Source organism: Daucus carota, chromosome 6 (assembly GCF_001625215.2).
Source record: "Daucus carota subsp. sativus chromosome 6, DH1 v3.0, whole genome shotgun sequence".
Classification (NCBI taxonomy): domain Eukaryota; kingdom Viridiplantae; phylum Streptophyta; class Magnoliopsida; order Apiales; family Apiaceae; genus Daucus; species Daucus carota.
Genome location: NC_030386.2, coordinates 20,202,624 through 20,217,341, shown reverse-complemented (window position 1 = coordinate 20,217,341; position 14,718 = coordinate 20,202,624). Strand labels below are relative to the sequence as shown.

General features: G+C 35.2%; 2 protein-coding genes and 1 long non-coding RNA gene across 3 annotated transcripts; 1 reads left to right on the top strand and 2 right to left on the bottom strand.

The window, feature by feature from the left end:
• Nucleotides 1-1,003: 1,003 nt before the first annotated feature.
• On the bottom strand, nt 1,004-3,523 carry LOC135147314 (uncharacterized). Its single transcript, XR_010284758.1, has 2 exons — nt 3,414-3,523; nt 1,004-2,286 (listed from the first exon to the last, which is right to left on the bottom strand). It is a non-coding gene; the product is annotated as an uncharacterized LOC135147314 (long non-coding RNA).
• A 1,340-nt stretch (nt 3,524-4,863) lies between these two features.
• On the bottom strand, nt 4,864-6,904 carry LOC108192906 (cytochrome P450 71B34). The gene is made up of 2 exons (XM_017359440.2): nt 5,899-6,904; nt 4,864-5,669 (listed from the first exon to the last, which is right to left on the bottom strand). Exons 1-2 carry the CDS (start codon nt 6,817-6,819, stop codon nt 5,058-5,060), a joined length of 1,533 nt encoding a protein of 510 aa, XP_017214929.1. The 5' UTR covers nt 6,820-6,904; the 3' UTR covers nt 4,864-5,057.
• Nucleotides 6,905-11,100: 4,196 nt separating this feature from the next.
• LOC108224937 (uncharacterized) lies at nt 11,101-14,466 on the top strand. The gene is made up of 9 exons (XM_017399702.2): nt 11,101-11,410; nt 11,747-11,834; nt 12,015-12,128; nt 12,524-12,606; nt 12,729-12,843; nt 13,170-13,261; nt 13,464-13,529; nt 13,806-13,899; nt 14,162-14,466. The coding sequence occupies exons 1-9, from the start codon at nt 11,163-11,165 to the stop codon at nt 14,270-14,272; spliced, it is 1,011 nt and encodes a 336-aa protein (XP_017255191.1). The 5' UTR covers nt 11,101-11,162; the 3' UTR covers nt 14,273-14,466.
• The last annotated feature ends 252 nt before the right edge of the window (nt 14,467-14,718 follow it).

Genomic DNA, 14,718 nt, shown 5'->3' with positions numbered 1-14,718 from the left:
CTGCGTTTCCCAATGCAAGAGATAAGTATTTACAATTCAGAACATTTCTTATAAAATAAACATTTATGGTATGTGCAGTGAACTATATTCTAAATTAAGTTGTTTTGAGGCTTTCTTTCCTTGGCTTTTCAAAAAGGTAAATTCATAGTTAACAAGCAAAATGCTATAGTTTTTGTGTACTTCTCTATTATATGAAGCTCTGAATATAGCGGAACTCATGTTGGGCACATATAACTAATTGAGAATTTTTTTTCATATACATTCAGATAGCATCCCAAGTGAGGGGAAAAGATCAGTGGGCCTTATTTTGGGGATTGTGGTTGCGACAGTATCCGGTGGTGTTTATGATACTGTGGTGGAAAGGCTTTCTACGGAGAAGAAAGGCCAAGAAATACTACACACGGCCTCACAAGAAAAAAAACAGTCACTTTTGCCAAAAATTTATCAACTATATTTGATGAAGTTGACAAGCATACATAAGATGTCTAATGTGAACTTTTCATAGTATTTGGAAATTTTTTGGTTCAGAAACCATTGTTATTGATTAAGTTTTTGATTACTTATTGTTGGTTTAAATATTTGTGATTGGTACTACAACTATTAGTGATTGGTGGTGTATAAAACTGTGATTAGTGATTGATGCTTTATAAAATTTGTAATTAACAGTTCATTACATTAAAGTCATCTCTCATTACATATTAGTTTTCGCCAAAAATAAACAAAAAAAATTATACAAATGTTAATTTTTGTAACTCCTTTTTTGGACAAGTACATGAATCATGAATAGTAGCTAAACATTCTTTACATTTTTAGATTCTCTTTTTTGATTTTGTAATTGCTCTCTCTCTCTCACTAATCAACCTTGTTGATTTAAAATAGTTTCCATTTTTTTTGTTGCAAATATTAGGAGCTAAAATCGTAATTATTTTTTTTGGGTAAATGAGGACGGCACCTCACTTTATAACATATATAGAAAAAAAATACAAAGAGAGGAGTCCACTCAAAAAAAAAATCCCTCTAAGAACATCACTCAAAGAGGCAACACCAAAACAATACTAAAAGTTGAAAATACAAAGCCTCCAACGGAGAAAAGAAAAAAAAAAGCCAACCAGATGAACACAAGCGAACACCTCCAGATAGATAAAAAGCAATCACTCCACTGATTATGAGTGCTAGACCTCCCACACAGCTGCTCCACCTCTAAATCAATCAAGGGAGCTACCACCTAAATTATGAACCAGATACATTGATTTACAAATAAAACACCAACTCCTGAACCCCAATCAATAAAATAGCAGCAGCCTCGGAAGCATAAAATGGAGCAGAAGTATTGATTAACATTAAAACCCTCAACATTAGACTCCCAGAGGAGACAAAAGCAGCTGAAATAATTTAAATAAACGACTACCAAGCACAGCAGACAAGTCTTCCCAGAGAAAACAATAAAACTCCAACCTGCAGAACATACACCATCCCAACAATAAAGAACTGAAAACAAGCCGAGTGCCACAAAACAATTCACTAAAACACTCTGGATGCACACTAGCATTCTACCCGAAACCCACGGCCAACTCCACTGAAAAAACACAACATGCAGAAAATACACAAAACTAGAAACACCCAAGCAACAACGCCCCTGGACTTGTCGAAACTGCAACTGCCACAACAAACAAATAATCAATATGACTAAAAATAAAAATTCTCCTAAAATCAGCCAAAAATATCTCGATTTGCAGAACTCAATCACAGCAGCAACAAGAACACGAGACCCAGAACAACCCAGCCATAGCAAGAATGAGAATAACTTCCATACCAGACCTCTAAAGCAACCAAAAACTCTCTGCCAAGAATTAAAAATACTCCTCCACAGGAACACTCATAACAGAATTCTTCAAGCACCAGATCTAACTAGAAATTTCGAAAACACAAAGACAATGCCACTTCCGCACACAACTAATCTACAAATAAAAGCAATCTACACTAGATCCCCACATAAGCCAGCCGCACCAGTCAGCAAAGAGCCAACAAAATAACAACTTCCTTCTTCAAAAACTATAGCAAAACAACCAGCATACCAGAACTATTAGAGACCAATAATCCAAGCCACCAAGTATATATTAAAAACAGAATAACCCCAACAAAATAATTTACCAACTTGTGGCAAAGAAACCAGGCAACAGCAACGCAGCAATCCCAGAAACTTCTAAAATTTGGAGGTCCCTAAAGCCGCCAAGAGCAAACTAACTTCTTGCAATAACTAACAACATGGTCTTTACGAACTGACACCTGAATATAGCATAGTACAATACATAATTATTAGAAATATGCTTAAATTTTACTAAATATAACTAATATGTTTAAATCACTAATATATGCAACAACAATCACTAATATATGTACCAACAATCACCAATATGTGTATCAATATTTACTAATATATGCACCAACAATCACTAATTTTGCAAATAATTAACTGTATATCTTCATAAATATTTTAAAAATATTATTATAGTATATGGTAAATAGATATTCAATAACTATATGATGTTAAATGAATAAGTTTTTAAATCAATATATAATTTATTTTAACAGGGAAAAACCATCCATGTGAAATTACAATTGTGAAACTACTAACTATGTAAAACTTACGGACAATCTCTACCTTCCAAATTGTGTCAACTCTTAAGCGCCTACAAGCTCACAAAACTATTTCTACAGAACACTCAATTACAACCGCATAAAGCAAATGAATACATATCTGGTGATAAATTAATAGTGTGGGCACAAAGTTGGGCAATTACTGAGCATCAACACTGAAGCCAAGACAAACGCATCAATGACATGAACACTTACTAGAGCTATTGATAAATATGGCAAATATTCTAAACTAACTCAATATGAAATAGTGCAGCACATTATATGGTTGTACATGATAGAACCTTTGACCACCAGCTGAAATCAAATAACTTGTCCTGAATTCTTCATTACAGCTAGAAGATACATTAGCACTACCAACAGAAGTCACATCTAAATCCACGATTAACAAAAGATGAATCCCCACATTTTTGAGCCGACTATACAAGATAAATAATCAATAATTACAATAAATAATCACAGCAATCACAATAATAAGTTAATAAACACAAAAATCATAGAATCACATAAATCACAATAATTATAATAGTTGTCACTTAATTATCACTGTAGTTAACATCAGATTAATTTTAACAAAATTCATGATATATACAAAACTCATATAAAAGCCAGAATACTTATGTCAAATTCAACAAATTGAACAAAAACAACATATATAGCGACAATTCATCACCGAAACAATAAACATAAGAAAAGTTACAAACTTTCTACTTAATTAAACATACCGAGAAGACTATGGAGAAAGAGAAGATGCTTACTAGATCTCTCAAGTTTGTTCACAAATCACGCGCGAACTGGGGGAGATTACGCGGGAGATAGATGCAGCCAGTAGAGAGAGAAACAACGGCAGGAGAGAAAAGCATCAAGTGAAGATTGAGGACAATTACCGTTATTTTACTGTGCAAGAAATTGTTTTAATATCAAATCAACTAATGGACAAGATTAACTGACCTATAATATAAATGAATGGCTGGGATTTAGTTTGTAGTTTGTACACTTAATTGGTTTGTATTTGAGCATAAACCTATATATATATAGGCATTTGCTCAAATACAAACCAAATCTCGCCTACAAACTAAAAACAGACGCGCAATCACTAAAACAAGCGGCGCAATCACTAAATAATAAACTTATATCAGGACACGGAACTACTAAAATAGATCGATTAATCACTAAATAATAAACTCACATTATACCAGAAAACCTGGATCCCCACCAGCCCCCACCCCCACTCCATGGTTCAAAATCACCATCACCACGAGGACTCCGACCATCACCATGAGCCCCATCACCACCATTCTCGTCCTTTCAACTCTTCAAACACGAATTTATACATTTTTAATTATAATTTTTAATGAATCAATTAATGCCCCCTATTTGTAATAAATTGACGAGTTCGGTGGTAGTCGGAACCTATGATGGTGGTTGGGAATCGGTGGTGGTGGCGTTGATTGGAAGTTGATGTGTATATACGTATGAATCTGGTATTGGGTGTGTGTAATATTTAGTGATTAATCTAGTGTTTTTAGTGATTTCGTGTCCTGTTGGGTCTGGTTTTTAGTTTGTAGGTGAGAATTGGTTTGTAGTAGAGTAAGACCCTATATATATATATCTATGCAATGCAATCCCAACACATGAGATTCATATACTTTTATTCAAGGCTCTGCTATTTGCTAAGAAACAATAAGCTATACATGCATCATGTATAGTAACACTAAACACATGTTCAATATAAGGTTTCATTCTTTATATATGTACGAGAATATCTTCTGAAATTGTTCTCTAAATAGCTTCACTATCAATATCTTGATGCTTATATACATACATCAGATTCATCTATCATATCATATATATATATATATACCACATGCGTTTAGCTCTAATACAATATTAAGTGACTAGTTGTCCTAAAATCTAGAAGTGCTTAAAAGAGTTTGTATGAGAACCATTATTTTTAACAATATTTTCTCCAGATGCTCGAAGATTTAGCTGCACGAATGCTAATTTTGTCCTCACTAACCATGATCTAGTTAGGTTAAAAAAGTTGAGACATTGAACATACCAGTATAATCCATTGCAAATTCTAATCCTATGAAGTCACAAAGTTGCTTGAAGATGCTGGCTTTGACTTGATTGGCAAAGATATGATCTGGGTTCACAATCTCTGGTTAAATACGCTTTGATGATGATCAGTTAAATAAATTACAGTTCTTGGCAATAACAAGATGATATTATGAATAATAAAGTGGGCATGGGTAGGACATAACCCTTACCTCAGACCAATCTGAGTACAACAAGCACTTTAGTAGATTACTTATATGATTTATACTTATATGATTTATATGCCTGCCTTATTGTAGTGTGACAAGATAAAGTACATACAAATAGATTCGACTTATGATTTATGGCTGGTACTTGGTAGGCACAAGGTAGAGTGGCTTCACTTTGTGAATTGTTAAGCCAACTTTTTCATCCATTTTGATGTCATCAGGCTTCATTCCAGCAGGCAAATCCCAGTCGAAAAAGTTCAGCAATGTCGCAAGTGTGTAGTCCACAGTAGCTATGCCCATTGTCATTCCAGGGCACATTCTGCGACCAGCGCCAAATGGAATGTAGTGAAAATGCTGGCCTTTGTAATCCACATCATTCTTTTCGAATCTCTCAGGGTAAAATTCGAGTGGACTGTCCCAAGCAGTAGGGTCTCTGTTGATCGCCCATGCGTTAACAAAGATCTTTGTTTTGGGGAGTACATTGTAGCCACCAACTTTAAAGTGTGTCATCGCTTCACGAGGTAATAGCAGGGGAACTGGAGGGTGCAGCCTCAGTGTTTCCTTTACAACCAATTTGAAGTATTTGAGTTTCTCCAAGTCGCTCTCTTCTACCTTTTGTTTGTTTCCCATTACTTGTCTCACTTCAGCTTGGACCTTTTTCATCACCCTTTTGTTCTTAATAAGCTCGGTCATCGCCCATACCAGAGTAGCAGAACCAGTGTCTATTGGAGCCAGAAATAGATCCTGATCAAAAAGCAGAAATGTAAGATCAATAAAGACTACCATATATAGCAGGTACAGAAAGTTAACAGAGCAAGGGAGCCAAGTCATTGATACACTTAAGAACCGGTCCATCTAAAACCTTAAGCTGTTAGAGGAAGGCCCCAAATGGATCTTATGTCATATTTCAACAGTTGTTAACATAACACACTTATCTACAAGCAACTTACAAAACTGGGAGTGAAGAAAATACCATAAAGACCGCCTTGATATGATCCTTAGTAAGACGAACAGGACAGGTTGGATCCTTTGACATAGCAATCAAGCCATCAGTGATATCTTCATGTTCCGATTTAGGCCTATTAGGGTCAAGATGTTCATTGATCACAGCCTCGTAGAACTGATCAAACTCATCAAAACTTTTATCCAGCTTGCGTTGAACTCCAGTTAATGTATCAATGATCCATCCGAAAGATGGGAAGAAATCTGAAGCCCAGAAGCTACTAAACATGGCATTGGCTTCAATAAAAGTCCTCTCAATTTCAGAGTCTTTGAGCTTCTCCACTTCATAGCTAGTCCCAAAAGCAACATCACATATAAATTTCTTGGTGAGCGAGAATATCCTTTCATTAATCTGAATAGCCTTCCTGCCAGGATCCGCAGCTTCTTTAGCAATAATGTCCACCATTTTAGTCAGCCCTTTACCTCTAGCATCTTCAAAAGAACGAACCCTCTTGACTGTAAAAAGCTCAATAACAGCCAGCTTCCTCATCTCCCTCCAATAATCCCCATACCCACAGAACGAAATATCCTTCTGATTATAAGAAAATTTCCTCGTCCCATACGACTCAGCCCTCGTGCAACACTCAATGTCATGAACCTTAAGCACCTCTTTCGCCATCTCTGGAGACGAGATCACCAGAGCCCGGACTGCACCGAGCTTGAGGTGCATGATAGGGCCATACTTCTGTGCTAGCTTGTACATTGAGTAATGAGGGAGCTTGCCAATCTGGTGAATGTTGCCTAGGAAAGGAAGCATTGGAGGGCTTGGTGCCAAATTGTGGTCTGATTCTTTAGGCAGCAGCAAAACAACCAAAAGGGCAGTAAGAATGAGAATTGATAGCCATGAAATGGAAGGGCTCAGAGATTCTAACAAGCTCCCCATGAGTGTCATGTTGCAGAGTGATAGGATTCGGCTAAAATGAGTCAAGTATTTATATAGTGGGATGGGAATGTGATAATTATTGTAGAGTCGTAGACTAATCCTACCAGAACATAAAGAATTGTCAAGCATGTTTCACTATCTTGTTTGCAGCAATTTGTCCTTACCAACCACAAAAGGACAGGAAATTTTATGTACAAGTCAAATATTGTTAACTAACAAGGAACAGTGCTGCAGAATGCTTATGAATTATTAACATTATTGCTTAAACCAATATAATCATAAATATTTGTGCTGTCTGTAATTTACGTAGAGAATTTTACAATTTATTCCATCACAATAAAAATCGACATGGACAAAGTTTGGGAATAATTAGCTAATTAAGAAATTTGGTTTTTATAAATAACATAGACAACTATTTGTACAATGATCGGATTTCACACAGATGATTGATTCAATTATAATTAAACAACTTTTTATTTATCGAAATTTTAGTTTTAAACCATTTATGTGAATATCAAAAATTATGTTCGCGCTACGATCATCTTAATAGCTCATTCTAGATTTTTGTCTCCTGGTGATAAAAATGATTGATAGATACATCAAAATCACATTATGGACTCGTTATGCATAAAGATAACCTTAAGTTGATGTTTTTGGAATAAGCTACGGGTGTTGGTGAAAGAGCCTGTGGCGGCTGTTTTGGGTGTAGGTGGTGTGAATAAGGTATTAATAATCTTAAAAGTTGTTTTACATGGGTTTTCTCCTTATATAATATTTTATCATTTCAGGAATTTAGAAGACATACACTCAATAATGTTTTACAGATATAGAGTAGTTGAGGAGAAGCTAAAATATTGAAAATATTAAAAGACGTTTGGATGAGATGGAAATTGGGAATGTTAACGAGAGATACCAGAATGAAAGGTGTGAGGAAAGAATGATTTATCCATGAAATAGGAATGATTTTCTCATTTCATACCACAAAATGATTAATCAAAATACCTACATGACTACGTATAAAAAATTTGAAATCCGATTCATGTTAACTGAACTCATTAGCTGTTGCAAAAACATTTTATAAATGATATGTTTCTATGTGATTCGTCTTGTTGGGAGTTCATATTTCAAAGTTTGATCAACCTAATGACACTAAATTGTTGGTAATATTAATAAGTTGTTTTGAGCAGGGTTATATTTTTTGGTATCAAAATAATTTTTCTAAAACCACTCTCCAATGATCATATATGTCTTAATTAATATTGTCGATATGAATTCAGGTTCTCATATAATTTAGTTATGAATTTATCAGATAAAATGTTTTATATAGAATTTGAATTCTTTTAATTTTTGTCTACTTTCCATTTGTTTTGGTGAAACAATAGTTAAAATATTATGTGAATAATAAAATAAGTTAAGTCATTCTTTTAAATAGAGTTTATAGTCGATGAGAAAAAAGAGAGAAATAAACTAAAAGATGAGATAAGATAATCGAAAAATATTATAAATTACGTTTTGTCACAACTACTATTAATTAACAATAATGGAAGAGTTTGAAAAAAACTTAGCTTTCTTTTTTGGATAGGCCCAAGAATTCGATATGATTGAGAATCGAACCCAAGAACTTGGGAACAACAAACAGAGAGCTCTACCACTAAGATACTCTCAACCCCATAAATTTAGCTTTCTATAATTTATCATGATTTTTTCAAGATTAAAAAGTGAGTATGAACATACTCCTCCTTTCGAGATTATTTTTCTTGTCACTGTACTCTCAAAATATATCACATCCTACGAATAAATTCGATCAAAACTATGTCTATCAAACAGAGTAGTAGTTATGTAATCAAACTTGCAGGGAGAGGGGTTTAGCAAAAGCCTGCTTCAACAAGATAAGCAATGCTTTTGTGATTGACCCTGATGGAGTTGATCTTTTGTTGATATGTTTTCGTTCAAAATCCTGGTTGGAGAGATGGATATTTTCTTGCTTCTAAATTGCGATTTATGTTTTATTCTGATCTTATTTTTGTTTTGTGAAGCTTCGGCCGTTCTCCTCCATTCCCCGCTCACTATCAATTTTCACAGTCTCATCAAAACCCCTTCTACATGTGAGCCCAATTGCACAGTATAGTGTGCAAACTCCCCAAATCCATTTACAACCCTGGTCTTGGTTTGATTTTTTATTATTTATTTATATATTGTTTTTGGTAGAGACGAAGACTTTGCTGACAGAAAGCCTTGTATTCTGATTTCTCTCTTAAACTAAAATAGTCAGATTTGAACCATTTCATCCTCACCTACGATTTGAATCACAAAATCGATTAAAAACTCGAGGATTCCTAATCCCTTTTTCAGAAATCCCATCGCTGCATGTTTGCTTTGTGTGTTTTTTTGTTTTTTTTAGGAATCTATAAAAACTAAAGAAAGCTACCGACGAGACTCGGCTAATGACTCCACGATCTCGTACGGGAGAGACAGGATAGCGGTGGTAGCCGAAGAGGATGCTGGTGACGGCGACAGTTCCGGGATCATAATGAGATCCGTGTGTTGGTTTCAGAAAAGATGCATTAATTGTGCCTTAATTGCGGCGTTAATTGCGGCGTTAATGTTTTGTTAATTGTGCCTTAATTGAAGGCTTAATTGTCTCTTTTATGAGTTATGTTTGTGGAATATTTTGACCACAATTAAGTGTCATTTATTGACGTGTTTTTATTTTTAATTAATTGGTGTATTTGAATTGTTTCCATACTATTTTATCTTTAGTGTTCGCTAACTATTTTTTTAATGTTTATAATATCTTGCAGGTTCAATGTTAAATATTGCACTCTACGGAATTTTAGAGGTAACAGATGGATAAGGACATAAGTGTACAAATCAATTTAGCATCGGAGGATACGGGTTTTATCTTGTAATTTCTTTGTAAAGGATGTATATTTGCTTTGTAGGGTACTCTTTTTCCCCCCTTGAGTTTTTTTCCTATAGGGTTTTTACTCTTGCGGGGTTTTAACGAGGCCCAATTGGTGGGTTTTCTTTTCGGACATTAAAGGTCATATCGTCTAAGCGTCCGGGAGTACTAGCTTACTCTTCGGTTAGATGGTATACTTTTGTGGATGAAAGAAACTCTGTTCCGTCGGACATTGTATCTTTGATATTTAGTATCAATGGAAATTTATTTTCCTTTTCAAAAAAAAAAAAAAAAGTGAGTATGGTGCATTGCTATCGTGTAGGGTTGTAATTCGAGTCGAGCCGGGCGAGTTTCGACCCGAGTCTAATTTGAGCTAAGTTTAGTCGAGTCGAGCCGAACCTACTCGGTTAACTAATCGAGTCTAAATCTTTGCCCGAACTCGACTCGGTTAATTTCACGAGTCGAGCCGACTCGTTTAGCTAAACGAGCCTGTTTTAACGAGTCCAGCGAGCCAGCTCGTATAATTTTGCACTTAATCGAGCCTAAACCTCTACCCAAATTGACTCGTTTAATTTCACGAGTTGAGTCGAGCCGGCTCGTTTAAATAAACAAGTCGAAACCTTTGTCCGAACTCGGCTCGTTTAAAGAGTCGAGTCGAGTCCACTTAAACGAGTTCGAGCTGGGCGAATTCGCGAGCCGCCGGACTCGAATTACGGCTCTTGAATTCACGAGCCGCCGCACTCGAATTACAGCTCTTGCCGTGTACTGATCTTGTAAAATTTAAGAAATACTGCACACAGAAATACCATAGAGACGCAGGTAGTCTCCAATTAATTATTTTAGTATAGGAACTACGGTAAATAATTATGAAAATAAAATTTACGGCTGAAATTGATCGAATCATTCTAAAATAAAATTGAGGTCATTATTATACATATGATCAAGCCATTTTCAAACAAAATTCAAGTATTAAAATATCTCATATGCATTTATTATTATCATAAAATTTGACACTTGTTATGAGATAAACGATTCATTTACTCTTAATATTTCTAATAATTTTTCTATCACGCAATTCTATAGGGGAGGAAATTGTTCTTATATTGCTTGTGTCATAAAAACTTCAGAAACTTGGAGTAAGAATGCATTCATCTACAAATTTTCTATAAAATATAAACTAATTTGATACTTCTTTAGAATACACACAAAATCAACATCTAAATTGGAATTCTCGATATTTTTTTGTTGCTAAATGAGATTTGAGGTAGTTTGCGGTACAAAAGTCTCCACGTCAGCAAATTCACACACGTGTCAACTTTTAACTGGCTACTCTACTATAACAGAATCTAAGCAAGCATTACACAAAGCTTAGTAAACTTTATCTCCTTCTGTCATAACTCACTATGGCTTCACATCTAGTATAGAACATCTCCACACTGCAGAAACCTCAATGGCTTCTTCATATCTAAATATCCATCATTTTACAATCCCCAAAATACCCTCTGTCACTACCACCCTCTCCTCTGTTCATTTTCTTGATTTATGTGGGTCCACTAAATTGAGCTCAAGAACATTTGCCAAGTTTGATAAATTTCAAGGTGAAGCTCCATTAGATAATCTTGAGGAAAATTCAGGGTCTGCTTTGGATTCTGTGCAACAAACAGTTCAAGAAGTTGATGATGAAGAAGAAGATGACAGGTGAATTTCAGTTCTTGGGCACATTTTAATATTTTGTGGTATTTTTTGTGCACCGGATACGTTTTTACTGCTAGGTTGTCCCGAATTTCTGAAGTATTTATCGTGTGTGACAGAAAAAATGTATTAAGTAAAGAAAATGATAAAAATTTGTCTGAGAACATGCAATAGTTGGAATTAATAATCCCATGAAAAAAATTAATCTGAATTTTGGATTGAGCTTTATGTTCTGAGTTTCGAATTTATCGGCTTTGTGGTAACTTGAGCAGTTGAATGAAGGGAATAATTAAGTAATTTTGTTGTGCGAAATAAATGTTAATTTAAATTACTGCGTCTCAGTTGCTTGCCATCAGATTTAGAAGGTGCTGTTCGCCAGTCAAGTGAAGCAGCTGCAAGTTTCGTGTCGGCTGGAGGAATGAGAGCTACTGTATGTTCTTCTTATAGAGTTTGTTACACACTGAAGTCACGAAATGTGGAGTTTAATTTTCTTTTCTTTTTTCCCATCTAGTGGAGTATCGAATTGTGACTTGTGAGTCATAAAAGGAACTTAAATGAGAGAAACATATTTCCTGGTACAAGATATGTTAAATGTCGAAAATGTATACAGGTTGAGCTCTTAATACCCCAGCTGCAGTTTCTTGATGATGAAGGTGCTCAGGCTGAACTCTGGCAATTGTCGAGGATCTTTGTGGACACCCTTATGAAGGAAACAGGAAGTCAGGTTGAATAAGGCATTTCTTCAGTTATAATTATTGGTCTGAATTACGTCGTTTTTGACAGCAATTACTGTCACATTCTATCAAGGGTGGTCCAGTACATGAAATAACAGAGTAGAAATGACTTTAAAGTTCTTTCCCATATACTATCACAATCCTATGTTTGGGGCGATACAATACACAACTCCACCCAATTCAAAGAACCTATACCCAAAATAGTCCTATTACATGTTTCATTGATATCCTAATTTCAAGGAGTTGATTGTTGTTTACTTTTAAATGCGCCAATTACTAAATGAAAGCTATCAATGTTTGTGATATTGTACTCTATGTGGATAGATAATTTTGACTTTGATGTTTATATATTGAACTTCTAAGACATACAACTTTAAATTCTTAGAATGTGAAAGCTATATTTCCAGATGCGGGTGCTGCAGCTCTGCTGAAATATCAATGGAAAGATGCTGCTTTCAAATTTGCCAGGTAAAGAGGAACACAGGATATATAGATTATTTTTGGATTTTTTACCCTCTGTTTTATCTTTATCAATCACTGATGCAAGTTTGAACAACTATGGTCGGGCCATCCGCAACATGCTATTCCAGCTTAAGTGATCGGAAACCTGTGGAGACTGAAGATGAAATTATTGTTATGCTTGTTCCTGACTATCAGATGTTGGAATATGTACAAAAAATTGCTTATGATCTCTCAGATGATTCGGTAATTATCTATCTTTTCATAAAGATTAATAGTTCTTTGTGGCTATCTATTTCTTAAATAGTATATATATTCAGAAATGCATATATATTCGTTATATAAAGTTGCATGACTTATCACGTATAAGAAGCATGAATACATGATATAGCTCCGGGAGTTCTAGTATGTGGCCATTGGCATATATTGGTAGAACGGTCGTCAACTATCCGTGCTGTATCATCTTATGGGGAGTTGGTGACTTCCATTATTTCGATCAAGAGGAGTAGTAGTAAGATAGGATATCAAGATTGCTTTTGACGACTCGTAATATCCTGAAACGATATTTTCAGCCGAGGCCTCTCATCATGTGGAATCCACGTCTAGTTAGTGAAGAAGTTGGAATCGGAGTCAATGCTAGAAACATAAAGCGATACTTTCTAAGGTAGGTTTTGAACTTCTCTAGCAGTATTGTTTTTTTACAATCTATGTTGAGATAATCATTTAAAGCTATTTTGCATGACAGGCCTTAAGAGTGTAACTCATGACCTTCCTGCTATATAATATAGGATTATCGATCTGATGGGTGACAAATTGATTCCTTGGGTTGTCTTTGACTGATAATGCATTTTTTTGTTGCTGTGCAGCTCTTTTACGACAGTTTACTCGATGAGACCACTGGCATCTGGTGCAGTCTTCAGATGCTTCCCTGGGTAACTACCTAATCGATCTATATTCCACATTCTTATGGTCTATTAGTTTGTGGAAGTTAAAGCTGATGGTTCTCTCTTCCTGACCGAGGATGACACTTGTAATTCATATTATTTAATTAGAATATATAAAGCTTATGAAAAACTTTGAAGTGGCACACTAAATTATGCGTTTGTTCAAGCTTTTGGGCGACATAGTCTCTGGCTTGACCTTGTCTCTTTGCCATATTCTTCTGATGGTTATTGAACTCTTAATCACTCTTTTCTGGTGCTTTTCAGATCCTGGAAGGTGTTTTATGATGACAAGGATCGTTTTGGTCGTTACTTGCTAGCAAAAGAGCTTGAAAGCCGTCCTAACTCAGAGGACTTGGAGGTTAGTAGTCTCTGAGTAGTATTCATCTTGCTAGAGGTGTCACAACTTAAATCACAGAGAAACAACTATCGAGTTCAACAAAATGCTTTAATCCAGCAGTGATCGCCCTTTCGGGTTTTTTTCTTGCACTGGAACATAATTTCCAGAAAAAAGAATCATTACAAGAAAATGCTCCCAAGTTTCTGAATGACAGGAACACTGATGTTCGATATACAGGGCCACTGTTTGGTTACTTATGATTTAATTTTCTGAAAATCTGCAGATAATATTTGGAGATGTGGACGAGAAGACAGAGGAGGGGCCTTCACTGATGAGTCAAGCAGCAAATGTTTTCTCATCTATGAATAGGTTCATGAGATTTATTTCCAAGTAGAAGTTATTCATGTTTGTTCAAATTTATCTGGGCTGAGGTTTTTAGCAAGTGTCGTTAACTGGTATCATCTCCGCTTAAGATAATGTAATATCTTGTTAAAAGAGCTTAAACATACATGTATAGTGCACAGTGAGTGTCATCCCAAAATACAGAAGATTTATTTTGAATATAAACATCAAACAATTCCAGTAATATGAGATTTGGGACATTTTCAAAAATGAAGTTATGCCGACTTGGTCACGGCCTAAAACGGACAATATCCACTATATTTCTCGATAACAAATTAAAAATGGATTACGATGATTTGAGAATATGTATTTGATATCTATGAAGTCGATTCGGAGTAGGTGTGGGGAAAAGGTGATGATAACCTGATTGTCATGCTCGTCATAAACATCGGACGAGGATATACGTAACATCGAAGTTGTAATATGGACAAATCAAAT

What these genes read in the sequence shown, in the direction of transcription:
- LOC108192906 (XM_017359440.2), bottom strand. Translation starts at nt 6,819, where the DNA reads ATGACACTCATGGGGAGCTTGTTAGAATCTCTGAGCCCTTCCATTTCA. An exon ending in ATATCAAGGCGGTCTTTATG is followed by an intron (nt 5,670 to 5,898) that starts GTATTTTCTTCA and finishes CTTTTTGATCAG; the next exon opens with GATCTATTTCTGGCTCCAAT.
- LOC108224937 (XM_017399702.2), top strand. Translation starts at nt 11,163, where the DNA reads ATGGCTTCTTCATATCTAAATATCCATCATTTTACAATCCCCAAAATA. An exon ending in GATGAAGAAGAAGATGACAG is followed by an intron (nt 11,411 to 11,746) that starts GTGAATTTCAGT and finishes ACTGCGTCTCAG; the next exon opens with TTGCTTGCCATCAGATTTAG. An exon ending in TGAAGGAAACAGGAAGTCAG is followed by an intron (nt 12,129 to 12,523) that starts GTTGAATAAGGC and finishes TTAAATTCTTAG; the next exon opens with AATGTGAAAGCTATATTTCC.